Source organism: Trematomus bernacchii, unplaced genomic scaffold (assembly GCF_902827165.1).
Source record: "Trematomus bernacchii unplaced genomic scaffold, fTreBer1.1, whole genome shotgun sequence".
In the NCBI taxonomy this organism is placed as follows: domain Eukaryota; kingdom Metazoa; phylum Chordata; class Actinopteri; order Perciformes; family Nototheniidae; genus Trematomus; species Trematomus bernacchii.
This window is the reverse complement of record NW_022987803.1, coordinates 10,839,663-10,867,553: the sequence shown is the minus strand read 5'-3', so window position 1 is coordinate 10,867,553 and position 27,891 is coordinate 10,839,663. Positions and strand designations below refer to the sequence as shown.

Genomic DNA, 27,891 nt, shown 5'->3' with positions numbered 1-27,891 from the left:
ATCGGCTAATGAGGACTGTGCGATACGGTCAAAAGCTCCTGAACTTGAGAGTTCCTTGACTGTTTTGTAAAGCATGCTGTGTCTTTGAACTGTCTAATCAACTGTCTAGGTAAACTGCATTTATGTTCAGAAACTGTTCAAACAGACTTTTAGCTTTCAAATTATATCGATATATTTAATATAAAGCCACCACCAGCGGTTAGTTTAGCAAAGTTTATCACACAATCTGGAAACAACGGAAAAGAGCTAAATCTGCCTACCAGCAAGTATAAAGGTCAAAAATAAATACCAACAAATAAGTATACCTTTGGAGGGAGGCACTTCTCCCCCCATTTACAGTCTTTATGCTAGACTCAGCTAATGGGTTGTAGCTTGAGAATACATAATAGAGTATAATAGCATACACCAAAGCGGTGTTGACTTTCCCATCAAACATCCAGCAGGAAACCAAATAAATTCGCAAATCTTCTGCAAAAAAAGCCATAAATTGTCATTATATTTCATTAAAATGAACACCAGTCTAGATGTTATACAGTGGTATAATGGTAGAATGCATTATATGTTTGGTTTTGGACCACATTTTTTGGTAAGAAAGTTATAAGAACAGTTTTATCCTCAAAATAGAATCACACCATTATCACATTATCCTTAACAACATGTAGATTGCTGCTTAAAATGTAAAGAGAAGCCAACATACAGTACATGCATCAGACAGGGTAAACAAGGAAAATGGGTGTCACTTTTGTAAACACTTTAAGAGGCAAACTTATGAAACATGAGCAGCTGTCACTTAATTTAAACATTTAGTACATACAGTAAATGGCAGACGTCATCCCTGAACGGTTATTCCTTTTTTCTGGAATGTACTGAAGTATATCTATTACAGATTAAACCTGAAGTATTCGATTAAACATTTCTTCTTCTTTCTGTGCTCAATATTAATGTTTTTGTTGTGTTCTGCTGTACAACCTTTGGTATGTGATGTGAAATGCATGATTTTTTATGAAATGTGGACGCCACTTGTCGCTTTAGCTTCTTTCACATATTTATATTACTCAACAGTAAATAGGTATTTTTTTAATGGGCTACGTTGGTTTAGGGGTGTAAAGACACTTGCAAGCACATTGTTAATTCTTAACAATTGCTTAGTTGGCTCAACTTTCACAGCATGTAACATATTGTGCAAACACCCCGTCTCTTTCATTGTGACCGCACGTAAAAGAAGCCATTATTACCCTGCTCATTTTGTCATAACGGCACACACAAGTTGTACCGGAAAAAATACAATACAAATACAAGTGTTTTCTAGTGATAACATTTGTGACATCATGAGACGACTTATTCTCCCACATAACCAGCACAAAGTCTTTCAACCCTAAAGGCTTTCACTCCACGAACTGCTGCAAAGTGGTCAGTACGTCTGCTTTGCTCTTGTCACCAGCATGACTCATGCTAATGTTGTTGTCCTTGATGGTGTTGGAGGCATGGCAGGGGCCCCAGCCGAGGCACCCCGAGCCCAGCTGCTTCACCTCCCTTCTGAAACTCTTGCTGAAGATGTAGTAGATCAAAGGATTGTACACAGTGGAGCTCTTTGCAAACATGCACGGGAGGAGACTGACTTCAGGTGGGATGCTGCTGCTGTCCCCCAGAATAGACCACATGCTGACGATGGCATAGGGTGTCCAGCATACTATAAAGCCAAAGCTGATGAGCACAGCAATCTGCAATAGAATCGAAGAACAGTCATTCAAAATGTGAAAATATAAAAAACCTTCCTATGGTTTTTTATAGATGTTTTGTCCCGCATTCCCATCCTGAATTCTGTCAGCTAGATGCCCTTTATACCATGTGTTGCAATATTTTTGTAAACATTTTCAACTGTATTGTCCTTGGTAATTATAAAATCAGAATGAAAATTAAATTCCACCATGTTTGTCAGTCTCGGGGCAACAACATACATCTTGTACTAAGCAGCTGATCTTAGATTCAAGAATTTCATTAAACAAACAAATTATTGCTAGCTATCCTTAGCAAAGAGTGGCTTGAAAAAAGTTTGGAGTCCTCTATACCAGGGGTTCCCAACCTTTATTGTGCCAAGGACCGGTAGATACATTAAAAAAAAATCGCGGACCGGTTGTCAATTTTAACTGATTTTAATATTTACTCACCACCAGCAGGTAGCAACAGAGGCTAATTGTATGTAACAGCCTGAACAAATACTAGAACAATATGCATCCAAAACATATTAACAAAGTTTAAAAAAGAACCGACGTTATTCAGTTTTTAAACCAAAACGGTAAAACAGATAAATCAACGTTTTGGTTTTGTTTGTATGATTTACGGATAATCCAGTGAATGCTGGGAAAACGAGGAGAAGGCGCATTATGAAGGGTGTGTGTGTGTGTGTGTGTGTGTGTGTGTGTGTGTGTGTGTGTGTGTGTGTGTGTGTGTGCGCGTGCGCGCGCGTGTGTCACTGGCATTTGTTTTCAGAAGATATTATGATAGTGTCGTTCGTTCCGGTGCACTCCCGACAGCATAGCACTACATCGAGATTAAGATTAAACTAATTTATTTTGGGAACAGCCGCATATATGCCGGTGTCGGACAGACACAAACACACCGAACACACAGAGCTGAGCTGAGCAGAGCACATACACACACACATCATGCGCCTTGGTGACTGACTGGCATCTCCTTCATAAAACTAATAAAAGGGGGAGTAATCGGGCAGTTCGATGTGTGTAGATGTGTGTGTGGTTAACACGTAGCAGCCTGCAGTCACTCTTAACCTGTTCTGATTAAGTTAAACACAGCGAAGGCGGTGCGTAAAAAGGCACAGCTCTTTACCGAGTATACGTCCCGCTGCCTCCTGATGTTGCAGCCATTTCATGAAGTGAAGGAGGATTTCCTTCTATAAAGCAGCTGCGGGCAGCAGATACCGTGAGAGTCCCGGACATTAATTCATAGATCAAGGCAGACTGGTTTACTCTCCTGTTTTGCCAATCCGGTGCTTAAACAAATAGCTCTACACCCCTGGCCGACATGTCCTTAAAATGAAGTCCGACTTTGAAATATATCTCAAATAATGTATGCACCACCATTTCCCCACATAAACATAACAGTCTGCAATCAAACGGTTGTCTCCTGTGCGCTCCTCTTCCTACTTGGCGCACCGGTAACATGCTCGTGCGCACAAGAGGCTGAGACCTAAGGCTGAGCCGCCGAATCCCTCGGAACATCATAAAAGCCATTTTCAATGGTTTTCTGGTGAAAGATTAACTAGCTACTGGATGAAATAATATGACTGGTGGCATAGGTGCGAAAATTAAACACTTTTTGAAAAAAATATTATGATAAAATATTTTTATATATTTATAATTCTGCAAATATTACGATAAACTCACAGCTATTTCGCGGCCCGGCAGTAACACCTCTGCGGCCCGGTACCGGTCCGCGGACCGGGGGTTGGGAACCCCTGCTCTATACCATTGTTTTCCAACTAGCGGTAGGCTACTTGAACCCAAGAGTCTTTTTTCAAGATTGTAGAGTAGCTAAACGTAACTAAAAACAAAATATCTTTACATATTGAGTTGGTTGTATATGTGCTACAGATGAGTGTGTGAAAATGTACACCATTTAACTCTAAACAATAGATACATTATTTAAATAGCTAAAAGTTATATATCAACAGTTCAAATAGGATTCGGATGAAGTAATTGAAATAGCAAGCTAAAACTAATATAAGACGGCGTCGCTACACCAGAATGTGATTAAGTGTACTTGTTACATAAGCAGCCACTGGGACTGTTTGCATTTGTGAATTTTAAATATGAATGAATCTTTAAATAACCTGCCACTGTTAATATAACAGGACAAACAGGAATCTGAATTACAATGACAGGTGTCTCATCGGTGAGAGTCACTTACCACCAACAGCCTTCGATGGAGCTTGACATTATTGGGGACTCGGTTGATGTTGGAAATTGACTTTTTGTAAGTGAAAAAGAGCTTGATGGCTATGCCAAAGTAACAGCAGAGTATGATGATGGAAGGCAGGACGAGGTTGAAGGTAAATAAACTGACGACGAAGGTGAAACCCTCATGTTTCATTTGTCCCCAGGCCAGAGAGCAGGACAGGCCGAAGGGCTCTGGGCCGTAACGCCCCCAGCCCAGGACGGGCAACAGAGCCCAGATCAGACCATACAGCCAGACCCAGAGACAGAGAATCTTCACCTTTCTCCAGCCGATTTTCTCATCTGCAGAGTAAAAAAAAGGTGTGCTGTTTTTATTTGTGGCTCTGGTTGTTTACCCACGGTTCATTGTAGACAAATGGTCCTTTATTAAGGCACTATGTGTAGTTGTTACATTTTATTCAAAAAAGAGGGGCTGTATTCCTGAATATTTCCAAAATCGCATGCAGACTGTAATGAACAAAGAGAGCTCAGAAAAAAGGTTGAAAACATTATAATGGCTAAACTGACTGACTATGGACAACTTTTGCTATTAAGACATGTGGGAAATGCTGATATAAGCGGCCTCAACTTCATGGCAGTTTGCAACAAACAGCGTCTTGAATTTTAACCTGTTAGTTGAACACAAACCAACAACCCACAATTCTAAAATAATCATAGACTTAGACAGGACAAGAGTTAATTGTCTTAATAAGATTAAGGCAATTAAGTCTCATATTTGTGACCATATGGCACAGGAACACATAAGTACATATCTGCATTTAGATATATGGAAATTCAGAAACGGATAAACAAAAACATGGGCGATGAGATCCGTTTCTGTATTGCTCTGTTAAGCGGATTACAATATGACATTAGAGAGTCAAATAACAAACTACGTCTTTTCAAAGTTCCTTGTATCGAATATAAAAAAATAAATCATATTCTGATCTATTGTATTCTCTGATTGATCTCCTATATGGATTGGTAAACTGGCAAAGATATGATTTTTTTGCAACAGATGACTTACTAAAGTAAGTGATCTTGATTTACGAACAACTCTAAGCCTGCAGCAAAATAGACGTGTTTTTATATGAAGACAGAATGTTTTTTTGTTTTTTTTCCTTTCTCTCTCGTATGGGTTTGTTGGTGCGTTGTGTGCGGAGCGGTGCGGAGTTTTCCCTGGCAGGTTAAGCGGCGGTTCCCTTGGGATTGTTGAGCGGGGTGTGTAGTGTTGCGGAGAAAGTGGTTGAAGCTTCGGCTTGGGAGCATGGCCGTGGTCTCAGTAGTGTTGCTCGCTTGCTAGTCGCTTTGCTGGGCCAGCGGTCTCCAGTGCATAAATACCCACCACAAGTAACTGCATGAAGACTAGGGAGGAGATTAGTCAGTGGGATGGTGATAGTTAGTGGGGAAACTCCAATCAAAAAATTAGTGTTGTTCCACTTTGGACGTATAATAAACGTGGTGGTATCTGTCCGGTTTGTTTTTGTGTTTTTGTTTTTTTTCCTTCTCTCGGCGTCAAGGTCCAGTGTTGTGTTCCGGTGAGGGTTCGTTGTAAGTTAACATGGCTGACGTAGAGGCATTTATTGAAGCTCCGTCTCAGGAGTCTCTGGGCACTTTTTCAAGAGAGCAGCTGCTCTTAATTGCTGAGCATTTCTCTGTGTCTATTGTCGGTGATGGAAGGATGAAAGACAACATAAAAGACTCTATAGTGTCGACATTAAGGGAGACGGGAGTTTTTGCTACAAAGGAAGAGGGGGTTTTGTTAAAACCTCTTTTTCAGGCTAGTGCACTTTCTTTTGAGCAGCAGAGGGAAATGTTGTTGTTGCAGCAGGAACATGAAAAAATAAAGTGGGAACATGACAGGGTAAAGTACGAACATGACAGAGTACAGTGTGAACATGACGGGGTAAAGTACGAACATGACAGAGTACAGTGTGAACATGACCGGGAACATGACAAAATGAAGTATGAACATGACCGGGAACATGACAAAATGAAGTATGAACATGACCGGGAACATGACAAAATGAAGTATGAGTTGGGAATTGAAAAGGAAATCACAGTGGAGTGGATGCGACAAGAATCTGAGAAAGCCAAGATAGAGTTGGAGGGACATCGTCTGTCTATTCTCAGAGATCATTTTAAGCGTTGGTTAACTGCTCTTGAAATCGATTCTTTTGACGAATTGTGTGAACTCATGATTTTGGAACAGTTCAAAAATATTCTTCCTGACAAGATTGCTACCTACATAACAGAACACAAGGTAATTTCCGCGGCTGGAGCTGCTGTGGCAGCTGATGAGTTTGTGTTGCTTCATAAGAGCAGGTTCGGAGGACGCTCTGGGGCACTAACTGTTTGTGAAGGAAATAGAAAGGATGTTGGGAGCGATCCAAGGAAATTGAGTTTGGTAAAAACCAGAGGTGGGACCAAGTCATTGTTTTGCAAGTCCGAGTCAAGTCTCAAGTCTTTGCGCTCAAGTCCGAGTCAAGTCTCAAGTCTTTGCGCTCAAGTCCAAGTCAAGTCTCAAGTCAGGATGGGCAAGTTCAAGTCAAGTCCAAGTCCTAAACTTTGACAAAACGAGTCTTAAACAAGTCCTTATGTGCTTTTCAACAAATGTAATGACATCGATCAACAGAATAATACTTAATAATCAAACTGCTCTTTATTAGTCACATTAATCATTTAATAATCCATTTTCTCTCTGCTGGTAAAGTAACGTGTTTTTTTCTATTTTAAGAGGGATCAGTAAGGTTAGGCTACCGTGACGGTTTGATTCAGAAGGAGTTCAATGCATAAGAGCGCTGATGTTGAGGTGACCAGAATGTTTATTTCCACTGTGTACAGCATGTTATAAGGGACCCACAATCTATCTTTATGCAAGGGATAATGTGCAGCGAGGCGTCTCTATGGGGAAAAGAACACCTGCATCTAGATCCCTCTGCAGGTGGTACTTTAACTATATTTTGATGATAATACTTTTCTACTTTTACTTGTAACATTTTGAATGCAGGACTTTTTATTGTAACCGAGTATTCCTACACTCTGGTACTTTTACTCAACTACAAGATCTGAACTTCTCCCACCTCTGACAATAAATCCTGAGTGGTTACCAAAACAAAACCCTGCTCTGAAGGTTATTTTCATTTGACAAATCCTGCACTCAGCTTTGCTTTCTCCAATATCATTGAAATGCAGCCAGATGCTGCTTCTTTTTTCGGTTTTCGCTCATTTCTTGACTTTTTCCGACCAACCGGGTCAATTTGACCCAGAGCTGTTTTTTTTTGTGTGTAACTTTTTTTCAATAAAATATTAAAGTCTTCCAGTCCGTGACTTTTCCTGAAAGTGTGTTATGTAGCACCAGTGGCGTTTTTATATGTACAAAAGTGGTGGGGCACAAAAAACTTAGATGTCTATATATAAGCTTCTGCAGTGACGTGCAGTGAGGTTCATGGCTGGTGAGGCACTGGCACTGACTCTTCAGGTTTACAAATATTATATTTTGACCTAAACCAAAATATAATATTATTTTCAAAAGCTTTTTTTGTCTGATGCTTCGATTAATTTTAAACAGACAGTTCAACAAAAGGATACCCAAAAAATGTCATTTTATCATTTAAATATTGAATTGTTCTCTCTTAGTAAGATCCCATTTTCAATAAAATGGCGGTCTTACCTTGACTTGAAGATGAAGTCCATTTGCCTATCCTTCTGGACAAACATTTCTATTACTTTTTTGTAAAAGTCCTCCTTGTCTTCTTGTAGTTTCAAAAGTCTATCATAAATCTAATCCATAGATTTATGATAAAAAAATTATATAAGTAGGGTAGACATGTGGATGTTATCCGGCTAATCAAAACGTGCATTTATCTAACAGGTACGTTTCCCACAGATCTTATTTCAAGCTATTTTCTAAAATCCTCTGGAGAAATCTCATTGCTTTTTTGTGCTTACTTCCTGGTTTTAGGACGCGCCACTGCAGCTCTCTCGTCTCCTCTTCACACAGCACACTTTTCGCGGCACACGTACTTACAGCCAATCAGCTCTGAATGATTTGAGATGACGTATGGTGGGGATGGTAGCTCCATGCCCCTCTGGTCATTATTTTTTTGCCACACACATTTCATTACAAAATACTCTGAGCATGCGCAGTGAAGTTTTTACAGTCACCGTTGACTTCACAGCGAGAGGAAGGGGCATAATCAGGTTTTGTCCCACATGGCTCTAAACCAGGGGTTCCCAACCTTTATTGTGCCAAGGACCGGTAGATACATTAAAAAAAAATCGCGGACCGGTTGTCAATTTTAACTGATTTTAATATTTACTCACCACCAGCAGGTAGCAACAGAGGCTAATTGTATGTAACAGCCTGAACAAATACTAGAACAATATGCATCCAAAACATATTAACAAAGTTTAAAAAAGAACCGACGTTATTCAGTTTTTAAACCAAAACGGTAAAACAGATAAATCAACGTTTTGGTTTTGTTTGTATGATTTACGGATAATCCAGTGAATGCTGGGAAAACGAGGAGAAGGCGCATTATGAAGGGTGTGTGTGTGTGTGTGTGTGTGTGTGTGTGTGTGTGTGTGTGTGTGTGTGTGTGTGTGTGTGTGTGTGTGCGCGTGCGCGCGCGTGTGTCACTGGCATTTGTTTTCAGAAGATATTATGATAGTGTCGTTCGTTCCGGTGCACTCCCGACAGCATAGCACTACATCGAGATTAAGATTAAACTAATTTATTTTGGGAACAGCCGCATATATGCCGGTGTCGGACAGACACAAACACACCGAACACACAGAGCTGAGCTGAGCAGAGCACATACACACACACATCATGCGCCTTGGTGACTGACTGGCATCTCCTTCATAAAACTAATAAAAGGGGGAGTAATCGGGCAGTTCGATGTGTGTAGATGTGTGTGTGGTTAACACGTAGCAGCCTGCAGTCACTCTTAACCTGTTCTGATTAAGTTAAACACAGCGAAGGCGGTGCGTAAAAAGGCACAGCTCTTTACCGAGTATACGTCCCGCTGCCTCCTGATGTTGCAGCCATTTCATGAAGTGAAGGAGGGTTTCCTTCTATAAAGCAGCTGCGGGCAGCAGATACCGTGAGAGTCCCGGACATTAGTCCATAGATCAAGGCAGACTGGTTTACTCTCCTGTTTGCCAATCCGGTGCTTAAACAAATAGCTCTACACCCCTGGCCGACATGTCCTTAAAATGAAGTCCGACTTTGAAATATATCTCAAATAATGTATGCACCACCATTTCCCCACATAAACATAACAGTCTGCAATCAAACGGTTGTCTCCTGTGCGCTCCTCTTCCTACTTGGCGCACCGGTAACATGCTCGTGCGCACAAGAGGCTGAGACCTAAGGCTGAGCCGCCGAATCCCTCGGAACATCATAAAAGCCATTTTCAATGGTTTTCTGGTGAAAGATTAACTAGCTACTGGATGAAATAATATGACTGGTGGCATAGGTGCGAAAATTAAACACTTTATTTCGCGGCCCGGCAGTAACACCTCTGCGGCCCGGTACCGGTCCGCGGACCGGGGGTTGGGAACCCCTGCTCTAAACAGCTCAATAGGCACACACTGTGACTGTAAACACACTAATTAGAAGAACACAGACTAAAACAGCAATGTACAGACGAATCAGATGATTAAACATGATCTTAAAATATATTTTATATATTTTTTTATTTATTTTTTTGCATTTTTGTAATCATTATTTGTAATACTTTCTGCTGACACTAGGTGGGGCTGTGCCCCACCTGCCCCTAATGACCAGTCGCCACTGTGTAGCACCCTATGTTGTTAAAAAATGTCAATATGAAGTCAGATTGAAGAAATCGCCCAAAAAATTGCCATTTAGACCTATTTCCGCCCAGCGGGTCATATTGACCCCACCCCTTTTCATATAAACATGACGTGTTGCTATAGCAACGCCTTTTGTCTACTGCGGTTCCTTATAGATTGAGAGATAGATTGAGAGAGAGATATAGATGGATAGATATATTGATAGATAGTTATAGATAGAGAGAGAGAGAGAGAGAGAGAGAGAGAGAGAGAGAGAGAGAGAGAGAGAGAGAGAGAGAGAGAGAGAGAGAGAGAGAGAGAGAGAGAGAGAGAGATAGAGACAGTCTGTAGTGAAGGAGTGCGATCCCGCTCACGGGAGACTGCTCGCGCTGAGCTCCGCAGCAAACAGCTGTGGGGCGAGTTGAAAGTACGTTATGCTGGCCGCGGTGTCTAAATAATGCTTCCGGGCCAGCGGGCCATTTATAATGTCGAGCCCTGAGAGTCCACAGATTATATTGGTATACGTTTCATCCCTGTGCGATCAAAACTCACTGTTCAATAAAAGAATATTTTACCTTGAAAATCAATGCATTCTAATAGCGGGTCAATTTGAAAGTCCCGCCCCTGCCTGCTTGGATTCACAGCAAGAGTTGGAGCGGCTGAAGATTCTGCTCTCCCCGACGCGAGTCTGCTCTTCTGAACGGCAGCTCGCGATCGGCGTGTTGGAGACCTCTGAATTAAATTATCAAGTCACCTCAAGTCAGAAGGCTCAAGTCCAAGTCAAGTCCCGAGTCATTAGTGTTCAAGTCCAAGTCGAGTCGCAAGTGTTTTGTGATTTTGTCAAGTCGAGTCCAAAGTCATCAAATTGGTGACTCGAGTCTGAATCGAGTCCAAGTCATGTGACTCGAGTCCACACCTCTGGTAAAAACTAATGTGGACAACATGGTTAACATTGATAATTGCCACTACTGTTGTGAAAAAGGCCATTGGAAGGCAGAATGTCCTGCGATTAGAGCAAAATCTGAGGGAGGAAGATGTTTTGTTGGGCCTGTTGCATTGGCTGTGCCTGTGAAAAGCTGCTGTGTTGCCGATGTGCTTAAATTCCACTTATGTGGATCTGAGGTTTTGGCATCTTATACTCCATTTATACGAGACGGCTTGGTGTAATTGGTAGGTAGTGATTCAGAGTTCCAATCAAAATCTTGCGGGACACAGGGGCTTTTGACTCCTATATTGTTGACTCTGTTTTGCCGTTGTCTGGTGAAAGTGACACAGGTGACACAGTTCTGAGTTGGGGGATGGGATTACAAGTTTTTCCTATTCCTGTTCATAAGGTGTATATTGACTGTGGCCTTGTTAAAGGTGATGTAGCTGTTGGTGTACGTCCAGCTTTGCCAATCGAGGGGATACATTTTATTCTGGGCAACGGTTTGGCAGGTGGCAGAATCTGGACTGATGTTCCCCCTGCGCCTTTAGTGACTGGTGGTCTGATTGAGTCTGGGTTTGAGGAGAGCTCTACAGTGGTGCCAGAGGTCACGTCCTCCTGCGTGGTCACGCGTGCTATGGCCAAAACTATGCTGTTTAGAAACCAGAAGACCAAGCATTGCTCCACTGGTCAAAGTGGTCGTGGTGGTGGCGGCTTTGATAGTGGTGGCGGCGGCTTTGATGATGGTCGTGGCGGCGGCGGCGTTGATGGTGGTCGCAGCGGCAGCAGGGGTCGAGGACGTGGCAAGGACATTTTCTGTTATCGGTGTGGAGACCAAGGACATATGGCCAGGGACTGTGACCAAACTGAGGATGTGTGCTACAACTGCAACAAACCAGGCCACATGGCTCGTGACTGTGTGCATGCCAACGAACGGAGGTGCTACTACTGCGGTGGGCTTGGTCACATCTGGAGACGTTGTAATAAGGTGAAATGTTACAGGTGTGGCGACATTGGCCACGTTGCGGTGCATTGCAGTAAAGCCAGTGAGGCTAACTGCTACAACTGCAGAAAGGCGGACCATCAGTTAACAGTTTGCCCCGAGGAAAATGTGCATAACTTATATATTTGACTGTAATGTATTGTCTTTCATGCTGTTTGTGGATCTTTCTTGCTCTGCCCATCTTTTTAAAGTGTGCTTCTCAGGTACCTGGGTTGCTAAAGATGTGGCTGGGTGTTGGAGGCGCGGTTGGCAGTATGAGGGTTCGCTGATTGAGGACACCTGTCTGCTGGCACCAGAGGATTTAAAGGCCTGAGCAGACTCTCGATCTCTCTCCCCCGCAGAGGACCTGACCGCGGAGCAGCCACGTCGCTTAGCCTTTTTGCTTTTCCTTTGTGTTATTTTTTTTGGTTTACGTTAAACTTTTGTTAATAAATATATTTTTCATATATGTTCTTGTCCTTCCCACGCTTTTTGTTATGGCCAAGAGCCAGGCCATGACAGAAATCTTTGCCGGACGTTTATTCTTGTCTTGGCTGTTTGTCCCTGTATTACTTGGTCTGGAAACTACAAACTAATATTAGATTCTGTTTTATTGAAAAGCTTTTAGTATGTCTTCTACAATGTGGCTCTTTCTTCTATTGAATAGGACTATTCCACTTGACTACACCCACCTGGTACCTCTTGGGAGTCTAAACCTTTTCACAGTTAATTACTACATCTCTTGCGCTGTCAAACCAGTCTGTTTATCTCAGGATCACAGCCGCCATCGTGATTGTCGGCTTAGAAAAAGGTCTGCTGTCAATACAGTGTGTTCTGATACATTTTCAAGTGTCTGGGAACAAAGCTAACGAGATAACCTGACTAGATAGAAACTCAGTCAAGTACAGACACAGATGGTTACCATACTTCTCTGACAGGATGCTCCAACAATTTTCAAAATGTTATAAAAAAAGGAAATAGTAATTGAATGTAGACTTATTTTTAGATAGCATCACCGCAAATATAAAGTAGAAGCAGCCAATAGCCACCATGAATACAAAGTAGATTTGTTGTTTTTCCAATATAAAATAAAACCTTGGAGATTGACTGAAAATCCTTTAAAGGTAGTGCTGGAATCCCTCGCCGTGCAAAGAGTCACGCCTTGAATTAGAATGCCCTTGTCTCCTGGAGGATATAAAATAAGGTCTACAGGGGTTAGGTATTTCCTAGCAGTATTTCCAACCATGAATTACTCACTGGGTGACTGCAGATTGAGGGACACAACGAAGCGCACTATTGCCATGATAGTCAGGTTCATTATGCTGGCGACACCGAAGAAAAACCCTGCCAGAGCGTAGTATAAACACAAAGCGTCTCCCCCGAGCCAGTGGTGGTTCCAGGCTGCCGCCACAGAGAGAGGGTACATGGCAACAGCTGCTCCCAGGTCTGTCACAGCCAGATTCACACTCAACAGCTCTGGTGGTTTCATCCTTGATGACCTCTTGACTGCCATGATGAGGACCAGCAGGTTTCCCACAATGGAGAGAACAGCTGATACAGAGAGGGGAGAACAAAAAGGATACAAAGTAGATTGAGTGAACAGTGATACTCTATTCAATTCACATAATGCATCCTTTACATGTAATCTTGTTTTCTTTGCTTTTAGAGTATTAGAATCTTGTTTTGCTGTCCCTATGGGCAACTCTAAAAAGTCAATTTAGCAGACACAAAATAACACACAGCTTTTTTTTCAGTTAAAAATCTGAAACACTGTTACATGCTTAGATAGAATGGATTTGAGAGGGTTTCTATTTTTAACCAGCACATAATATCATTATTGGGCCCTCAAGAGACAGACGGCGTAAATGCCAGGGGAATGCAGGTGACACATCTTGTTTAGGACAATTACGGCCTGTCCACACAGCAGCGTTAAAAAAATCATGGAGGTGGGCGTATCTGAAGCTTGGGGATTTTTTGTGAGCAAGGCACCAACAACCAATCACATGAATCTCCCGCCCGCGACATGCGAAGCAAAAAAACCCGAAGTAAACTGGATATAAACTCCCCAAACAGGCGAAAACCTACCACTGTCTCTGCCACCTCCCTCCATGCCTGGCTCCTCCGGTTTGTATCCCGGTAGGTAAATAGGGACTGGTCATAAAGCACCGGGTGATTCCCTACCGCTAATTTCTCCTCCATTTTTTGGAATATGAGGAAATGACCTGCGGTATGTCTCTCCCAGCATACACGCGGTTTGATTGGCTAGCGCTTGAACTGTCAGATTTGCATACACGGGATTTGATTGGCTGACGCTTCCACCTCAGCTTCAAAAGTTGAACATTGCTCAACTTTGAATCCTGAAAATCCTGAAAATCTCCGCTCTGCTGCCCACAATGCAGTTCGGCGAAAAGTGAGGCAAAGTGACGTCACCCCATTCAAAGTGAATGGGCAGAAGCGTTCCAAGATTTTTTAACGCTGCTGTGTGGACGGGCCGTTAAGGAGTGAGCCCCCCCGTTTGCTATCCATATCTGATATATATCTTAGGAATAGTTAGATAAAACATTTGCTTAGTATTAGCGAAAGTGCTTTTTTGGAGAGAGTTAGATTGGAATATTGAGGATGACAACGCGACAGCCATCTGTAGTTGAGCTAAGCTTAGTGTGAAAACTCAAAGCAGGGGAACACAGCTCACCTGAGTCAATTCAGGGCAAGAAAATCCACCTGTCGCACCTCATTAGCTCTCTTGCTAATGTGTATTTATTTTTGTTTGTTTAAAAGATAAGTTGTGGTTGTAATGGCGGGTTATGTGGTGGAATATTTATTGGCAGGTAGCAGTAACTTCAAGGAGCACGAAACAACCAAAGACTTCAGAAAGTCAATACGTCTATCCAAGAAATAGTCCTGACCTTAATCACCCTTAAAACTACAACTTGGTCTGATATTAAGGCCCCGGCTCCACGAGGACAAATACGGCAAAACGCATCGGAGTAACGCAAACGCAACCGCAAAAAACCTTCCGACCACACGCAATATACACCGGATTGTGTCAAGCTCCACGAGACGGCTCCGTTTACATCCAACCGCTGGAAAAGCTGCAGTACATATGCCGAACCTGTACGTGGCGCTGTAACTTCCTCCACAAAAGCAGCAACTTCCTCCACAAAAGCAGCGAAGAAGAATGGTTGTCATGGCTGCACTTCTATTTATTCTCCGTGGTGGGGGCGGAGGGAACCGCGCAGAGCTTTTTGCCGGTCAATGTGTGTTAAAGTTTAAATCTTCATGCTTCCTCATGCAGCAGCTGATCCAGTAAGTAAACCCGACAGTAAAAATAAACATATTTATAACTAGTTTAGGTAGTTTGAGAGGTAATTAAAATAGCTAAGGGTGGTGATCTGACTTGAAGTGTGTGTTTTGCTCCCGCTGCTTCACAGCCGGAGGAGCTGCGTGTCTCCGTCCTGTCAGATTAGACTTCACTCGCGTTTATGTTCATATCGAGATAAAGATAAATAATCTGAATTCGGGGGTGAGCAGCAGAGGTGGGGAGAGGCGGGGCTATGAAACGCATGACCGTATAGGCGACCCCACGGCCCCGTTGGACCCCCCAGAGCGCTCCGTTCCCAGATCTATCCACCTTTGGACCCGTTGTCGTTTGCGGGGTCTGTTTCTACGTTTCTGTTACGGCGTCGTCGAGCTTAAAGGGCTATACGCATGAGAAATATGAGGATTCAACCCATTTTCGTCCTCGTGGAGCCTACGCCTTAGTGGCCTTTAGAGGTGCCGGTATGCATTTTTTAGGTTAGTTGTTTCCTGTTGTCAAGTCTTGCTGCTATGCTAGTAGTCTCTTGGCTATAGCTTCAAATAGCTGAAGTGAAATCGGAACTTAGATAAGTAAGCAACTTAATTTAAAATGATATATATATATATATATACAAAAAAATATAGCTAAAATAATCCATTCAATATTTCTATTTTAAGCGGGCTTTAATAAGCACTATTTCCAGTAAGCTCTAGAGACAACTATGGTAAAATGTCCATGGGGTGTGGGGTCGCAAAAGTTCAGACTCTGGGGTTGGAGTTTAAATAAAGCACAGATTATAGCTTTAAAAAATGGCATTAGAAGAGAGTGATAATGATTTTTAATGGAATTAATCAAGTCATCATGACAGGAACCACCGAACAAGCATTTTTCACAAAAAGGTCAAATGAATCTATTGAGCTGGATTCGATGAAGGTTTCAAGCTCTTATTAAATGATTAAATGAACACATACAGTTGCAGATTAGTAAAATGCCAGGGACGTCTTGTAATCCTCTGAAATCCATATATCACAACACATGTAGGACAAATGCAATTTATACAGTGAGACGGGAAGTGCAGACAATCCCTTGAGACGAGCCCCTGTCTCAAGAACGGTAGATAGTGTCGAGGGAATTAAATGCTGTTGGACTCTTCTTTATAATTTAAGGTATCCTCAGGCACATTGCCATCCGTAATGTATTCAGCACAATGCTAGGCAGAACACTGAACATCTGCTATTGTATTAGCCTTCTGTGTCACAAGTTAGACACTTTTATTGTTGTTATTTTGGTTTGGCACACCTTTAACTCTCCTGTCATTTCAGATCCCGCCTTCCTCCAGGCTCTGGCAATCAGCTCACTTCCCTCACCTGGTCTCCCCAGCCCTTCCCCTCACCTGTTACTCATTTCCTCATTACTTCACAGTATTTATATCACCTCACTCTCACCTGCCCTTTGCCAGATTGTCTTGTCAGTTCTGCCAAGCTCTCCAGTGATTGCTAGTCACTAGCCTATATTCCTGTCCTGCCCGGTTTTGACTACTACCTGCCTGTAATCGGACCTCGAGTTCTCTGCCTGCTCCCTGCTCGGATTGTTTGCCTTTCTGCTGGATTTCCTGGTTCTGACCCTGCCTGTCCCTGACCGGAATAAACGGAACATTTATGAAACACTGCCTGTGTCTGAGTCGTGCTATTCGGTTCTGATCTGTATCTGTGAGCGTGACAGTACAATCTGGCCAACATGAACCTAGCCGACTCAGCGACAGAGCCGCCGACGCAAGATGTCATGTTACAACGCCACGAGCAGCAGCTTACCTTCATGGCTGAAGCTATGCAGGCGATGGCAGCTCGTCACGAACGGACCTTTGAAAATCTCCGTGATCATCTTCTGAACCGTCCTCCTACGGTCCTAAGTCCGGATCTAACTCCAGCTTCCGCTACTCGAGTCCAGACTCCTCCGGTGTTGGATGCACGCTTGCCTCCTCCGGAACGCTACTCCGGAGCCCCAGGTTCATGCAGACCATTCCTGGTCCAATGTTCCCTCGCCTTCGAGCTCCAGTCTTCCGCCTTCCCAACAGAAAGGTCTCGTGTGGCGTATATTGTCTCTCTTCTCACGGGCAAAGCTAAAGACTGGGGTACCGCCGAATGGGAGAGACAATCCCTTGCCTGCTCGTCTGTAAGCTTATTCACCGATGAACTGCGGAAAGTCTTTGATCACGCTACACCCGGAAGAGAGATAGCTCGGGGACTGTTTAACCTGGCGCAAGGAGGCAGATCCGTGTCAGAAACAACTAACCTAAAAAATGCATACCGGCACCTCTAAAGGCCACTAAATATCAGACCAAGTTGTAGTTTTAAGGGTGATTAAGGTCAGGGCTATTTCTTGGATAGACGTATTGACTTTCTGAAGTCTTTGGTTGTTTCGTGCTCCTTGAAGTTACTGCTACCTGCCAATAAATATTCCACCACATAACCCGCCATTACAACCACAACTTATCTTTTAAACAAACAAAAATAAATACACATTAGCAAGAGAGCTAATGAGGTGCGACAGGTGGATTTCCGCCGAGAGTAACTGGAATGCTTCTTCACTCCTCGATGCCTTCTACAACGGTCTGTCGGATCGCCTTAAAGACGAGCTGGCAGCTCGGGATCTTCCTGCGGACTTAGATGAGCTGGTGGCTCTCTCCATTCGCATTGACAGCCGTCTTCGGGAGCGGAGGAAAGAGAGGGTTTTCTCCTCCGCTTCTCAAGCTCCGCCTCTTCCATCTGCGCATGTTACTGAACAGGTGAGAGGAGGATTTTCTAACTCTCCTGAACCAATGCAGCTGGGGCGGACCCGGCTCTCAGAGGCAGAACGACAGCGCCGCCTGCAGGAAAACAGCTGTTTGTACTGTGGCCAGGATGGTCATTTTGCCTCCTCTTGTCCTGTAAAAGGCAGGGCTCACCAGTCATCCAGAGGGCGCTGGTGAGCCGAATTATGAATTTAGAAATGCCCTCTCGACATCCATGCTCAGCTGAGCTGCTCTGGGAAGATGCACACTGTGGCAGTTCTTATTGACTCTGGTGCTGATGCCAGCCTTTTGGACATAACACTGGCCTTCCAGATGGGACTTGGTCGGGAAGTTTTGGAAAAGCCCATCAATGCTACTGCTCTAGATGGCCGTCTTCTCTGCAGAGTCACACACCGTTCAACTCCTGTTCAAATGAGCATGTCAGGTAATCACAGCGAAACACTCTCTTTTCACCTTATCCATGCACCACATCAGCCTGTCATTTTGGGGTTTCCTTGGTTAAGGAGGCATAACTCTCATATAGATTGGGCTTCAGGGACAATTAGAGAGTGGAGTGCTCATTGTCATGCTGTCTGCTTAAAATCTAGTTCCTCTATTGATTCCAGTCAGCCGATTACCTCTGAGTGTCGAGACATTTCCGGTGTTCCCAAGGATTACTGGGACCTTAAAGAGGCCTTTAACAAGGTTCGGGCCACCTCACTCCCGCCTCATCGTGCTTATGACTGTTCTATTGACCTGTTACCTGGTACGTCTCCTCCTAGAGGTCGATTTTTTTCCCTATCGGCTCCTGAAACTAAGTCAATGGAGAAATATATCAATGACTCTCTGGATGCAGGACTTATCCGGCCTTCATCTCCTGCTGGTGCAGGGTTTTTCTTCGTGGGTAAGAAGGATAAAACTCTGCGTCCATGCATTGACTACAGAGGACTCAATAACATCACTGTCAAGAACAGGTATCCCCTTCCACTTGTTTCCTCTGCTTTTGAACTGTTACAAGGCGCTACTATTTTTACTAAGCTGGACTTACGTAACGCGTACCATTTAGTGAGAATCAGAGAGGGGGACGAGTGGAAGACGGGATTTAATACTCCCAGTGGACATTATGAGTATTTAGTCATGCCTTTTGGACTCACCAATGCTCCTGCAGTCTTCCAGGGGTTGGTGAATGATGTTCTGCGGGATCTACTCAATAGCCTCATCTCAATACCCCTCCTCGACTCCTCTCTTCCCCTCCTCCGGGACTTGACCCGGAAATCGATCAAGACACGCCATTTTGAAGGACGTCCCAATAGCTGAAATGCACACGGAGGAGTCGAGGAGGGGTGAGGGAGGAGGGGTGCGGGAGGAGACGAAAGGGAGGATACACGAGAGCAGACTACGCGGAAGTGTTTTCACTACTCGCGTATAAAAGCCCCGCCCCCACCTTCACAGCTGGTCGATTTCAACAGAGGAAAACGGAGAACTGGAAGAATGAGTGGAAAAGTGCTCACATAAATGTATAAGTGCTCACAGCTCCGTGGGAATTATTATGTGCAATTCATTTCTTAAGGTTATACTAACAATTTAAGTAATGTTTAATGATCTTGAACGTCACTAAAACATAGCTATTAAGAAAGCTATTTCATAAATGGCTAGATCTTGATAAATAAAAATTATTTGTTTTGTTTTGTGTTAAGATATTCAGGAGTTAAATTATTTAAAATTCACAGTCCTGAATGTTGGTTTCTGGTGAATGTGGGGATCTACAGGACACACATTTTCAGAGTAAAGGCTTTCACATTATTATAATTATAATTTTATTGAAATGTACATTTTACACAAACGGAACACAAAAGCAGGACCAACCATCATACATTGAATTCCTTGACTAAAAACGTCGTTTAAGAGTGACGTTTGAGTGAACGAGGACATCCCAATTAATACCTGAGGACTCCTCTGTCCTCGCGTCACCTCCTCGTGTCTCTCGCTCGCATCTTACGGAGGCGGAGCTAAGACGAAAGGAAGGGACGCGAGTGAGGGAAAGGAGGAGTCGAGGAGGGGTATTGAGACGAGGCTAAAGTCTGTGTTTTCGTGTACCTGGATGACATTTTGATTTTTTCCAAGTCTAAACAGGAACATGTGGTCCATGTTCGCCTAGTCCTCCAGAGGCTTCTGGAGAACCACCTGTTCGTCAAGGCAGAGAAGTGTATGTTCCACACCACAGAGGTCCCTTTCCTGGGATTTGTGGTCACCACCGGAAACATCAAGATGGATCCTGACAAGACCAAGGCGGTGACTGACTGGCCACGCCCTTCCACGCGCAAGGAGCTCCAACGCTTTCTGGGTTTTGCAAACTTCTACCGGAGGTTCATTCGAAACTACAGTTTGGTGGCAGCCCCTCTCACAGCCCTCACCTCAGAACATTCCCTTCCGGTGGTCCTCCGTAGCAGAAGGGGCTTTTGGTGAGTTAAAATCATGCTTCACCTCTGCTCCTATTTTGATTTTTCCAGATCCTACTCGGCAGTTTATTGTAGAGGTGGATGCGTCGGACACTGGAGTTGGGGCAGTTCTTTCTCAACGGTCGGCCGAGGATCAGAAAGTTCACCCGTGTGCCTTCTTCTCTCGGAAGCTGTCCCCAGCAGAAAGAAATTATGACATTGGAAATCGAGAACTGTTGGCGGTGAAGCTTGCCCTGGAAGAATGGAGACACTGGTTGGAGGGAACAGAGCAGCCTTTTGTGGTCTGGACTGACCACAAAAATTTAGAGTACATCCGTTCAGCAAAGCGGCTGAACTCTCGTCAAGCCAGGTGGGCTCTCTTTTTCACGCGCTTTGATTTCTCTCTTTCATACAGACCGGGTTCTAAGAACATCAAACCTGATGCCCTGTCTCGCCAGTTCCAGCCAGAGAGCTCTCCATCTCATCCTGAGAGTATAATTGCTCCCACATGTGTCATTGGTCTGGTGACCTGGGAGGTGGAGGATAAGGTCAAGCGCTCCCATGCCGAACATCCAGCCCCAAGTGCTTGTCCTGATAACCTTCTGTTTGTTCCTGCTACCCTCCGTACCCAGGTTCTCCAGTGGGGTCATAATTCTCGTCTGGCTTGTCATTCAGGAGTGAGACGGTCTCTAGCCCTGATTCGACAGCGATTTTGGTGGTCTTCCATGGAGGAGGATACCAAGGAATTCATTGCTGCTTGCCTAGTCTGCTCCCAAAATAAGACCTCACGCCAAGCTCCCTCCGGTCTTCTTCATCCCTTGCCTATTCCTCATCGTCCCTGGTCCCACATCTCTTTGGATTTCGTCACTGGTCTACCACCTTCAGACGGTAACACAGTCATACTCACAGTTATAGATCGGAGGTGGAAGAGGTTTGCAGTACCTGGTACACTGGGAGGGTTATGGTCCTGAAGAGCGTTCATGGGTGCCCGCTCGCAGTATCTTTGACCCATCCCTCATTACTGACTTTCACCAGGCTCATCCCGATCAACCACGTGGGACGTCAGGAGCCGTCCATAGAGGGGGGGGTTCTGTCACAAGTTAGACACTTTTATTGTTGTTGTTTTGGTTTGGCACACCTTTAACTCTCCTGTCATTTCAGATCCCGCCTTCCTCCAGGCTCTGGCAATCAGCTCACTTCCCTCACCTGGTCTCCCCAGCCCTTCCCCTCACCTGTTACTCATTTCCTCATTACTTCACAGTATTTATATCACCTCACTCTCACCTGCCCTTTGCCAGATTGTCTTGTCAGTTCTGCCAAGCTCTCCAGTGATTGCTAGTCACTAGCCTATATTCCTGTCCTGCCCGGTTTTGACTACTACCTGCCTGTAATCGGACCTCGAGTTCTCTGCCTGCTCCCTGCTCGGATTAGTTTGCCTCTCTGACGGATCGCCTGGTTCTGAGCCCTATTCTGCCTGCCCCTTCTCGGATTGTTTGCCTTTCTGCTGGATTTCCTGGTTCTGACCCTGCCTGTCCCTGACCGGAATAAACGGAACATTTATGAAACACTGCCTGTGTCTGAGTCGTGCTATTGGGTTCTGATCTGTATCTGTGAGCGTGACATTCTGGTTCATTTAAAGCTTGCAAGCTGTTCTAGCTTTTATACATTGTTTTGAATTAGGCATGATTTATAACACTGGTCATTATTATTCTGTTCAATCAAAAGTTGACTTTTAAAGGTGTACATCATTTTTTTTTCTATTTACCTTTCTCAATAATCAAACTGCGGTTTGGTAAAAATCCTGAGTTTCTAAAGCCCATTTTTAAAGATATTAAGAATTATATACATTTTCTAGCACCGATTCATAGGCTTTATTCGTTGGTGACTTCAACTATCAGATAATGTGGATGTTAGAAAATGAAATAAACTATATTTAGACTAATATATGGAATCTCTTAAGTGTTTGAACCGTCAATAGATCCTTTTCACTAAACTGGGCTTAAACAATAGATTCAAACATGTCTTAAAGGTGAATGAAACACACTTGTTAAACCCTTTAGCTGCATAGCTTGAAGCTCATCACTCCTTTTAGAGCCAGTGCTCACTCTCTGCTGCCTAGCTTGGAGGTGAGCAAGGTCAGCTATTGGTTTCGAGGAGTGATGAATAATTTCTCAACATCCTGAACCCTACTGCTCCGTCTTGTTCTCTAATCTTGCACTCATGCTGAAACGACCTTGTTAACTCTCCCAGGTGAAAGTGTACCATGGGACATACTTCTGCAGGTAGAGATTCACTCGGGGAGGTTGTAGGCTAACTGTCATTGTGTTGTGTAATAGAAGCTTCGAATGAAGAACCAAGCGAATCTTGTCCAAACTGAACGTGTTTACTTTATATTCATTTAACAGTTTCCAACAAGAACGGTGGAAGACGGAGAAAATGCACTCGACATACTCATATTCATTTCTATATCAAAACAGGAAGGAGCAAAAAGCAGGACACATACAGTACTTGCACAAGAAGTTACAACACATTGCAACTAAACCTTTAATATCATTAGCATCACTGAAGCTTAATTGAAAAATCTAATCGCATATACAAATTAAGTACGTTTTCTTGTAATTTCTCCTTACATTGATAACCTCGGCTTCGCCCTCACATCTTCCTTTAGTGGGACTACTTAAGCGCAAATCCCAGTGACCCAATCAACTTCCAGCTCGCTGATAATCACTTTCATGGAAGTGCTGCCTGACCAGTTGCTCGAAACCACTTACAAAAACACAAAATAATCAATGGTGACACCTCACTGCTTAAGGTTTACAAGGAAAGTGTCTTTCACAGTTCACTGGGGAGAAGAGGGATACAGAATTTGAACATCCTCCGTTACATGCAGCGATAGAGATGAAGAATGTTTTGAAATTCCAAATCTGTGACGCTTCCTTTAAAATGTTGCATTAACCACCGATCCTCAGTTAAGGCTATGAATTTGTACTTCCTACCACATAGTTTTAGGTTCACAGAACATTTGAACAAACATTAAGCATTTTTGACAGCGGGAGGCAGGCCACCCACAGAATCAGAAAGCAGAAGTAATTTAATGAATATATTATCCAAGCTTAAGCATAATCATGAATGTTTACAGAGGGCAGAGAGTGTACGATAATGTGAGATTTAGGAATGGGCATCTGCTTGCAGGAATACTATTTTTATATTTTAAAAAAAGATCGAAGAGTCAGTGTAGGATGCTGTCTTCATTCTAATCCTTAGGGCTCAATAATGGACTAATGGTACAACATTTACTGAAAAGGGATTATATGTGAGTGATGGGAGCTGTGGGGGAGGGTAAAGAGTGAATACAAAGAAGAAAAAGGAAAACACCTGGGAACCTGCCGTGAGCCAAAAGCAACAACATCTTTCTTTGACATTCAAAATTAATCAATACCAATCAATATGTTTTAAAACAACTATTATATGACCAAAAATAAGTATCTTGTTGCAAACACTTTGTTGACAGATTAATTTTGGAGCTTTTGTTTGTTACTGAACACTCCAGCCGTGTATAATGGCCACATTAGGAGGGCAATGTGCGTCCATGTGAGATAGTTACCCCAAGATAAGTGTGAACGTGTATGTAACTTAATGACAAAATAGACGTGATGCATTATTCAAACACATTGCCAAAAGATCCCCATAACCCCCATCTCCTTCAGTGTCATGGCCGGAATAGCCATGACACAGAAGTAGCACCAGTGGGCTATAGTCAAACATATTTATTTGTATGTATTTAGTCATTAATTATGTATGTATGTATCTATTGACTCTGAGTAGCCGCCAGCCATGTCTTAACATGAATCAAATGTACACCCAAAGGCAGGCCAACCCTGTCTTCTTCCCATAATGAAAGTGAATTCTCAATCATGATCCAGGGAGGAAACCTTTTGCTCCCAGATTATGGTCTGCGTTTTAAGTACGTCAAACAAAAGAAAACAACTTGGTAAGGTTCAGTGAAAAGATCAAGGGTTTGTTTAATTAAATTGACTATGTTTGTAACATTAATCTAGTTACGAACATAAATCAAATTAAGAAAACGTTTACTTTTGGTTCCTCACAGGATTCAATCAGTGGCCCCCTGGGTTAAAGGCCTGTGTTTGTTTGGCAAATCCGTCATCTCCAACTTCCTCTACACACTAATTTTTGTATTTTTAAAATGCTGTTTCATTGAATGGGACTACATTTTAGGAAATAAGGATGGGCCGGCAGGGATTTTTCACACTGGGCCCCATTCGTTTGCTTTACAAAGTCAGGGATCCAAACACTGTAAAATATTTAACCTGAGGGGCTGTATGAAAATGATGAGAGTAGAAATGGCTCAGAAAAGGGTAGGGGGTATTGTTATTTTTCCTTCGGCCAAAGCGGGTTAGTCCAAATTGTGTGTGTAGCAGGGAAGCGTCTTGTATTTGTATATTGGCATTTAAAGTTCCATTTAGAAACTAAGGTGGTACAAGCTGACTATTTCAAGACTGTTATATCATTTTGACGTGCTGTAGGGTTGGCGTACTTCAGTAAAGTGTAGTCAAGTGGATGATTCCAAGAAAACATTAATATAACAAGTGACAGTTATTTGTGTACAGTCCCTGTTTTTAGATTTCAAAACAAGTGTTGAAGATAATTGGTATGTACACTGGCTGCTACATTCAGTGCCTGTGATGTGACTATTAGTTTCATCATAGTGCCTGACTTCTGTGCAATTTGTGCGAAGCATCTGAGAAGAGGCTTCCCACTTCCTAATGACCCAAAGAGGAGGCAGGTCGTGGCAGGCTGGCATACCGCTCCAATTCCATGCTATTGAGAGACATACAGTAGGTGTTACAAATTCATCCTGTGTTGGTAGCACGGTGTTGAAAGGCGACAGAATATGTAATTTATGTACTAGAAACAACACACATCTGTCCATATTGGAATGCCTGACTCACCTTTGGAGGTGGTTAATTAACGATGGGTGTTGTATATTTTTTAGTGTCTGGTTTCATATGATTATTTCAACTCTTCAGACTCAAGTCTTTGAATGCTATGATAAGCGCTCTATAAAAAAGTATTATTGTTATTATAACCCCATCTTACCCCACCTGCCACACCAAGAGTGCTTGAAGAGAACTCATCACAACAAGAAAAGAATGATTACATATGTCTCAACATAAGTACCCATTATCCCAGGGCAAATTCTATATGTATTATGTATGATATATGTACGAGTCCCTTTCTGAAAATAAACTATATAATTTACAGCAACCTATTAAGCCAATAATTCTGTAAAAAAAAACGATTTCCTTTAATGAGAAATGTGATAATCATACTGGAAAGACAGTTATTTGCAAAGTGCTAAGTGTGAAATAATCAATGTGATGCATGCCTCTGTGAATCGTAACCACCGCATAATGTCATTTACACAGCAATAAAACCCAGCAGGATATATCTTCTTACAACATAATTCCATGTTATTAAAATGGTAAAATATGTTCAACTTTGAAATGGCAAGGGGGTTAAGTTCACTGTCATATTACAATTACAATTATTTATATCATATTGTTATAATACAGGGCAATGAGAAGAGCTGAACTGCAGATGTGAATGTCAACGCTCAACCAGGAGGACTAAGCCATCTCCTTCTGTGCATTAAAGGGAATAAATCACTTCACAGTGCAGAGGATTTTATTGCAGTGTCCCATTTGCTGCAGGGTCAGCCTTCTGTTTGCTTTTTGGGCAATATACACACTGCACTGTGTGTTTGTCCAAAGCGATTATCATCCATCTTTCATCACACTCTGTAAATCTGTTTATCTTCCTCTGGTTTTACAGTAGATTTACTGCCTTATCATAAAGACAGACAAGGCTGGCTTTGCTGTCGGATATATAAAAATGGAAATGAATGCAAAATAGGAACATATCCTGCAGGATTACAGTTAAAATATCTCACAGCATGCTGAAACCCCCTGCTGTGAATGGGCTGCCACCAGGGGCGGACTGGCCATCGGGACGTTCGGGACGAATCCCGATGGCCGGCGGTACCGAAGTGGAGAGTCCCGGGCTGATTTGTAGTCCCAGTCCGCCCCTGGCTGCCACTGAAATAATTGCTCACCAATTTGTCTTCTTTATAGTCAAGGTAAATGGCTTTAATGTACCTTTCAATTTCACTAATTAACTCATATAGATCCTGCCTGACACCATTTGAAAGGTTCTGTATCCTTTGAGGTTAAGGACTGCCCTGCCCCTATTACACAACGGACTCTTTTTGTCACTTTGAAGGACATTGCACGACTTACATGTTTTATCTGGAGGTATACTCTAACCCTAATCATCATCACCATATGTCTAACCAAAATACTTAATTGAAGAGTAGGGTTTATAATTGAACGGGTACCATTGTTGGGGAACCTGTTGTGTGCAGACACAGCACGATGAAGAGAGAGCATACATTAATTAGATTTAAGCAACACAGTGGCTCTTATGTCACTTTTAAAACACTTGACATATAACTGTGTCTAAGTGTCGTATATACGTTTTAGATGAGTGAGAAAAAACAAAAATAGGAGACCCAGCCTTCAGAGTCAAATGTGCGTAAAATGGATTACGGAAAAGTGAATTTAGTGCTTTGCTATTCTGTTTTTGAAGTCTCCAAATCCTGTGGAAGAAATTAATCCAGTATAACAGTATTTTTCACTCACACATAACTGAGCCATAGCAGGGATGCAGAGCCCTTGAGAGCTGTATAATCGTATTAAATCATTCATTCAAGTTTAAGTAGGGCTTTTAATTACCTATAACCAGCAGATAGCATCCTGTGAAGATGTCCAGCGCCGGTGAGAGCGTTGAGCTGTAGATATCCATTGCTTCTACAAAATAATAGAAGTAAAACAGAGAATAAATGATCCGACTTCGGGATGGAGAAAAGTCAAAATGTGCCGCTGTCGATGCGTTCCGGTGTCAGATCCATCTATCCTTAAGTATGGAGCAGAGACGCAAGAGTGGGTCCTCGGGGCGCAGTCTCGCGCGCTGGTGTTCCCGGCTCCAACTGAAGTTTGTGGCATGCAAAAGGTGCTAGAGATATAAGCTACCATCAAGCGCCTCAATGCACAGATGCTACATTTAGGGAAGCTTCGAGAGGCAATAAATGGTCATCCACATATTGTTGTGGTTTCCTCTCCTGTGTTCTTGATTAAAGCACAGCCGTGAGACAAGTAGCCTATGACACATGTTGTCAGGTTAAAATTAAAAGTTATGGCAAGACAGATTTCTAAGCTACATTTCTTCACCTGTTTTCACTATTGACAGGTCAAATCCTTTAGACAATTTCCCCCTGTTTTCCATGATATTAAATTATTGCTGATTGGACAATTTTAAAGGGATACTTGTTTTGCTCTATATAGGCTACATAACTTGACAATATAACTTGCTGACTCAAGCTAAATCCTTGATGTACTTTGTTTTTAAAGTGATTGGAGAAATTAAATCACTTGAAAGAAAACACTAATGTTTTTAGTCCTATGAAAATGGGGTAGCTCAGCCTCTTGTGGCCGAAATGCATGTTACAACAACAAACGTAAAAAAGAAGAAGAGATAACCGGGGCCCTTTCTCATTTCACTAATTTCCCCTCCTCGACTCCTCGAAGCCTCGGGCTGAAGTCGAATAGTCCGGCCGTTTCTCAATTGCGAGGATACCAGGATTTCA

At 42.9% G+C, this 27,891-nt stretch overlaps 1 protein-coding gene across 1 annotated transcript; it reads right to left on the bottom strand.

Moving 5' to 3' along the window:
• Nucleotides 1–147: 147 nt before the first annotated feature.
• opn8b (opsin 8, group member b) lies at nt 148–27,198 on the bottom strand. Its single transcript, XM_034150381.1, has 4 exons — nt 26,981–27,198; nt 12,920–13,213; nt 3,928–4,256; nt 148–1,721 (listed from the first exon to the last, which is right to left on the bottom strand). Exons 1-4 carry the CDS (start codon nt 27,048–27,050, stop codon nt 1,386–1,388), a joined length of 1,029 nt encoding a protein of 342 aa, XP_034006272.1. The 5' UTR covers nt 27,051–27,198; the 3' UTR covers nt 148–1,385.
• Nucleotides 27,199–27,891: the final 693 nt, after the last annotated feature.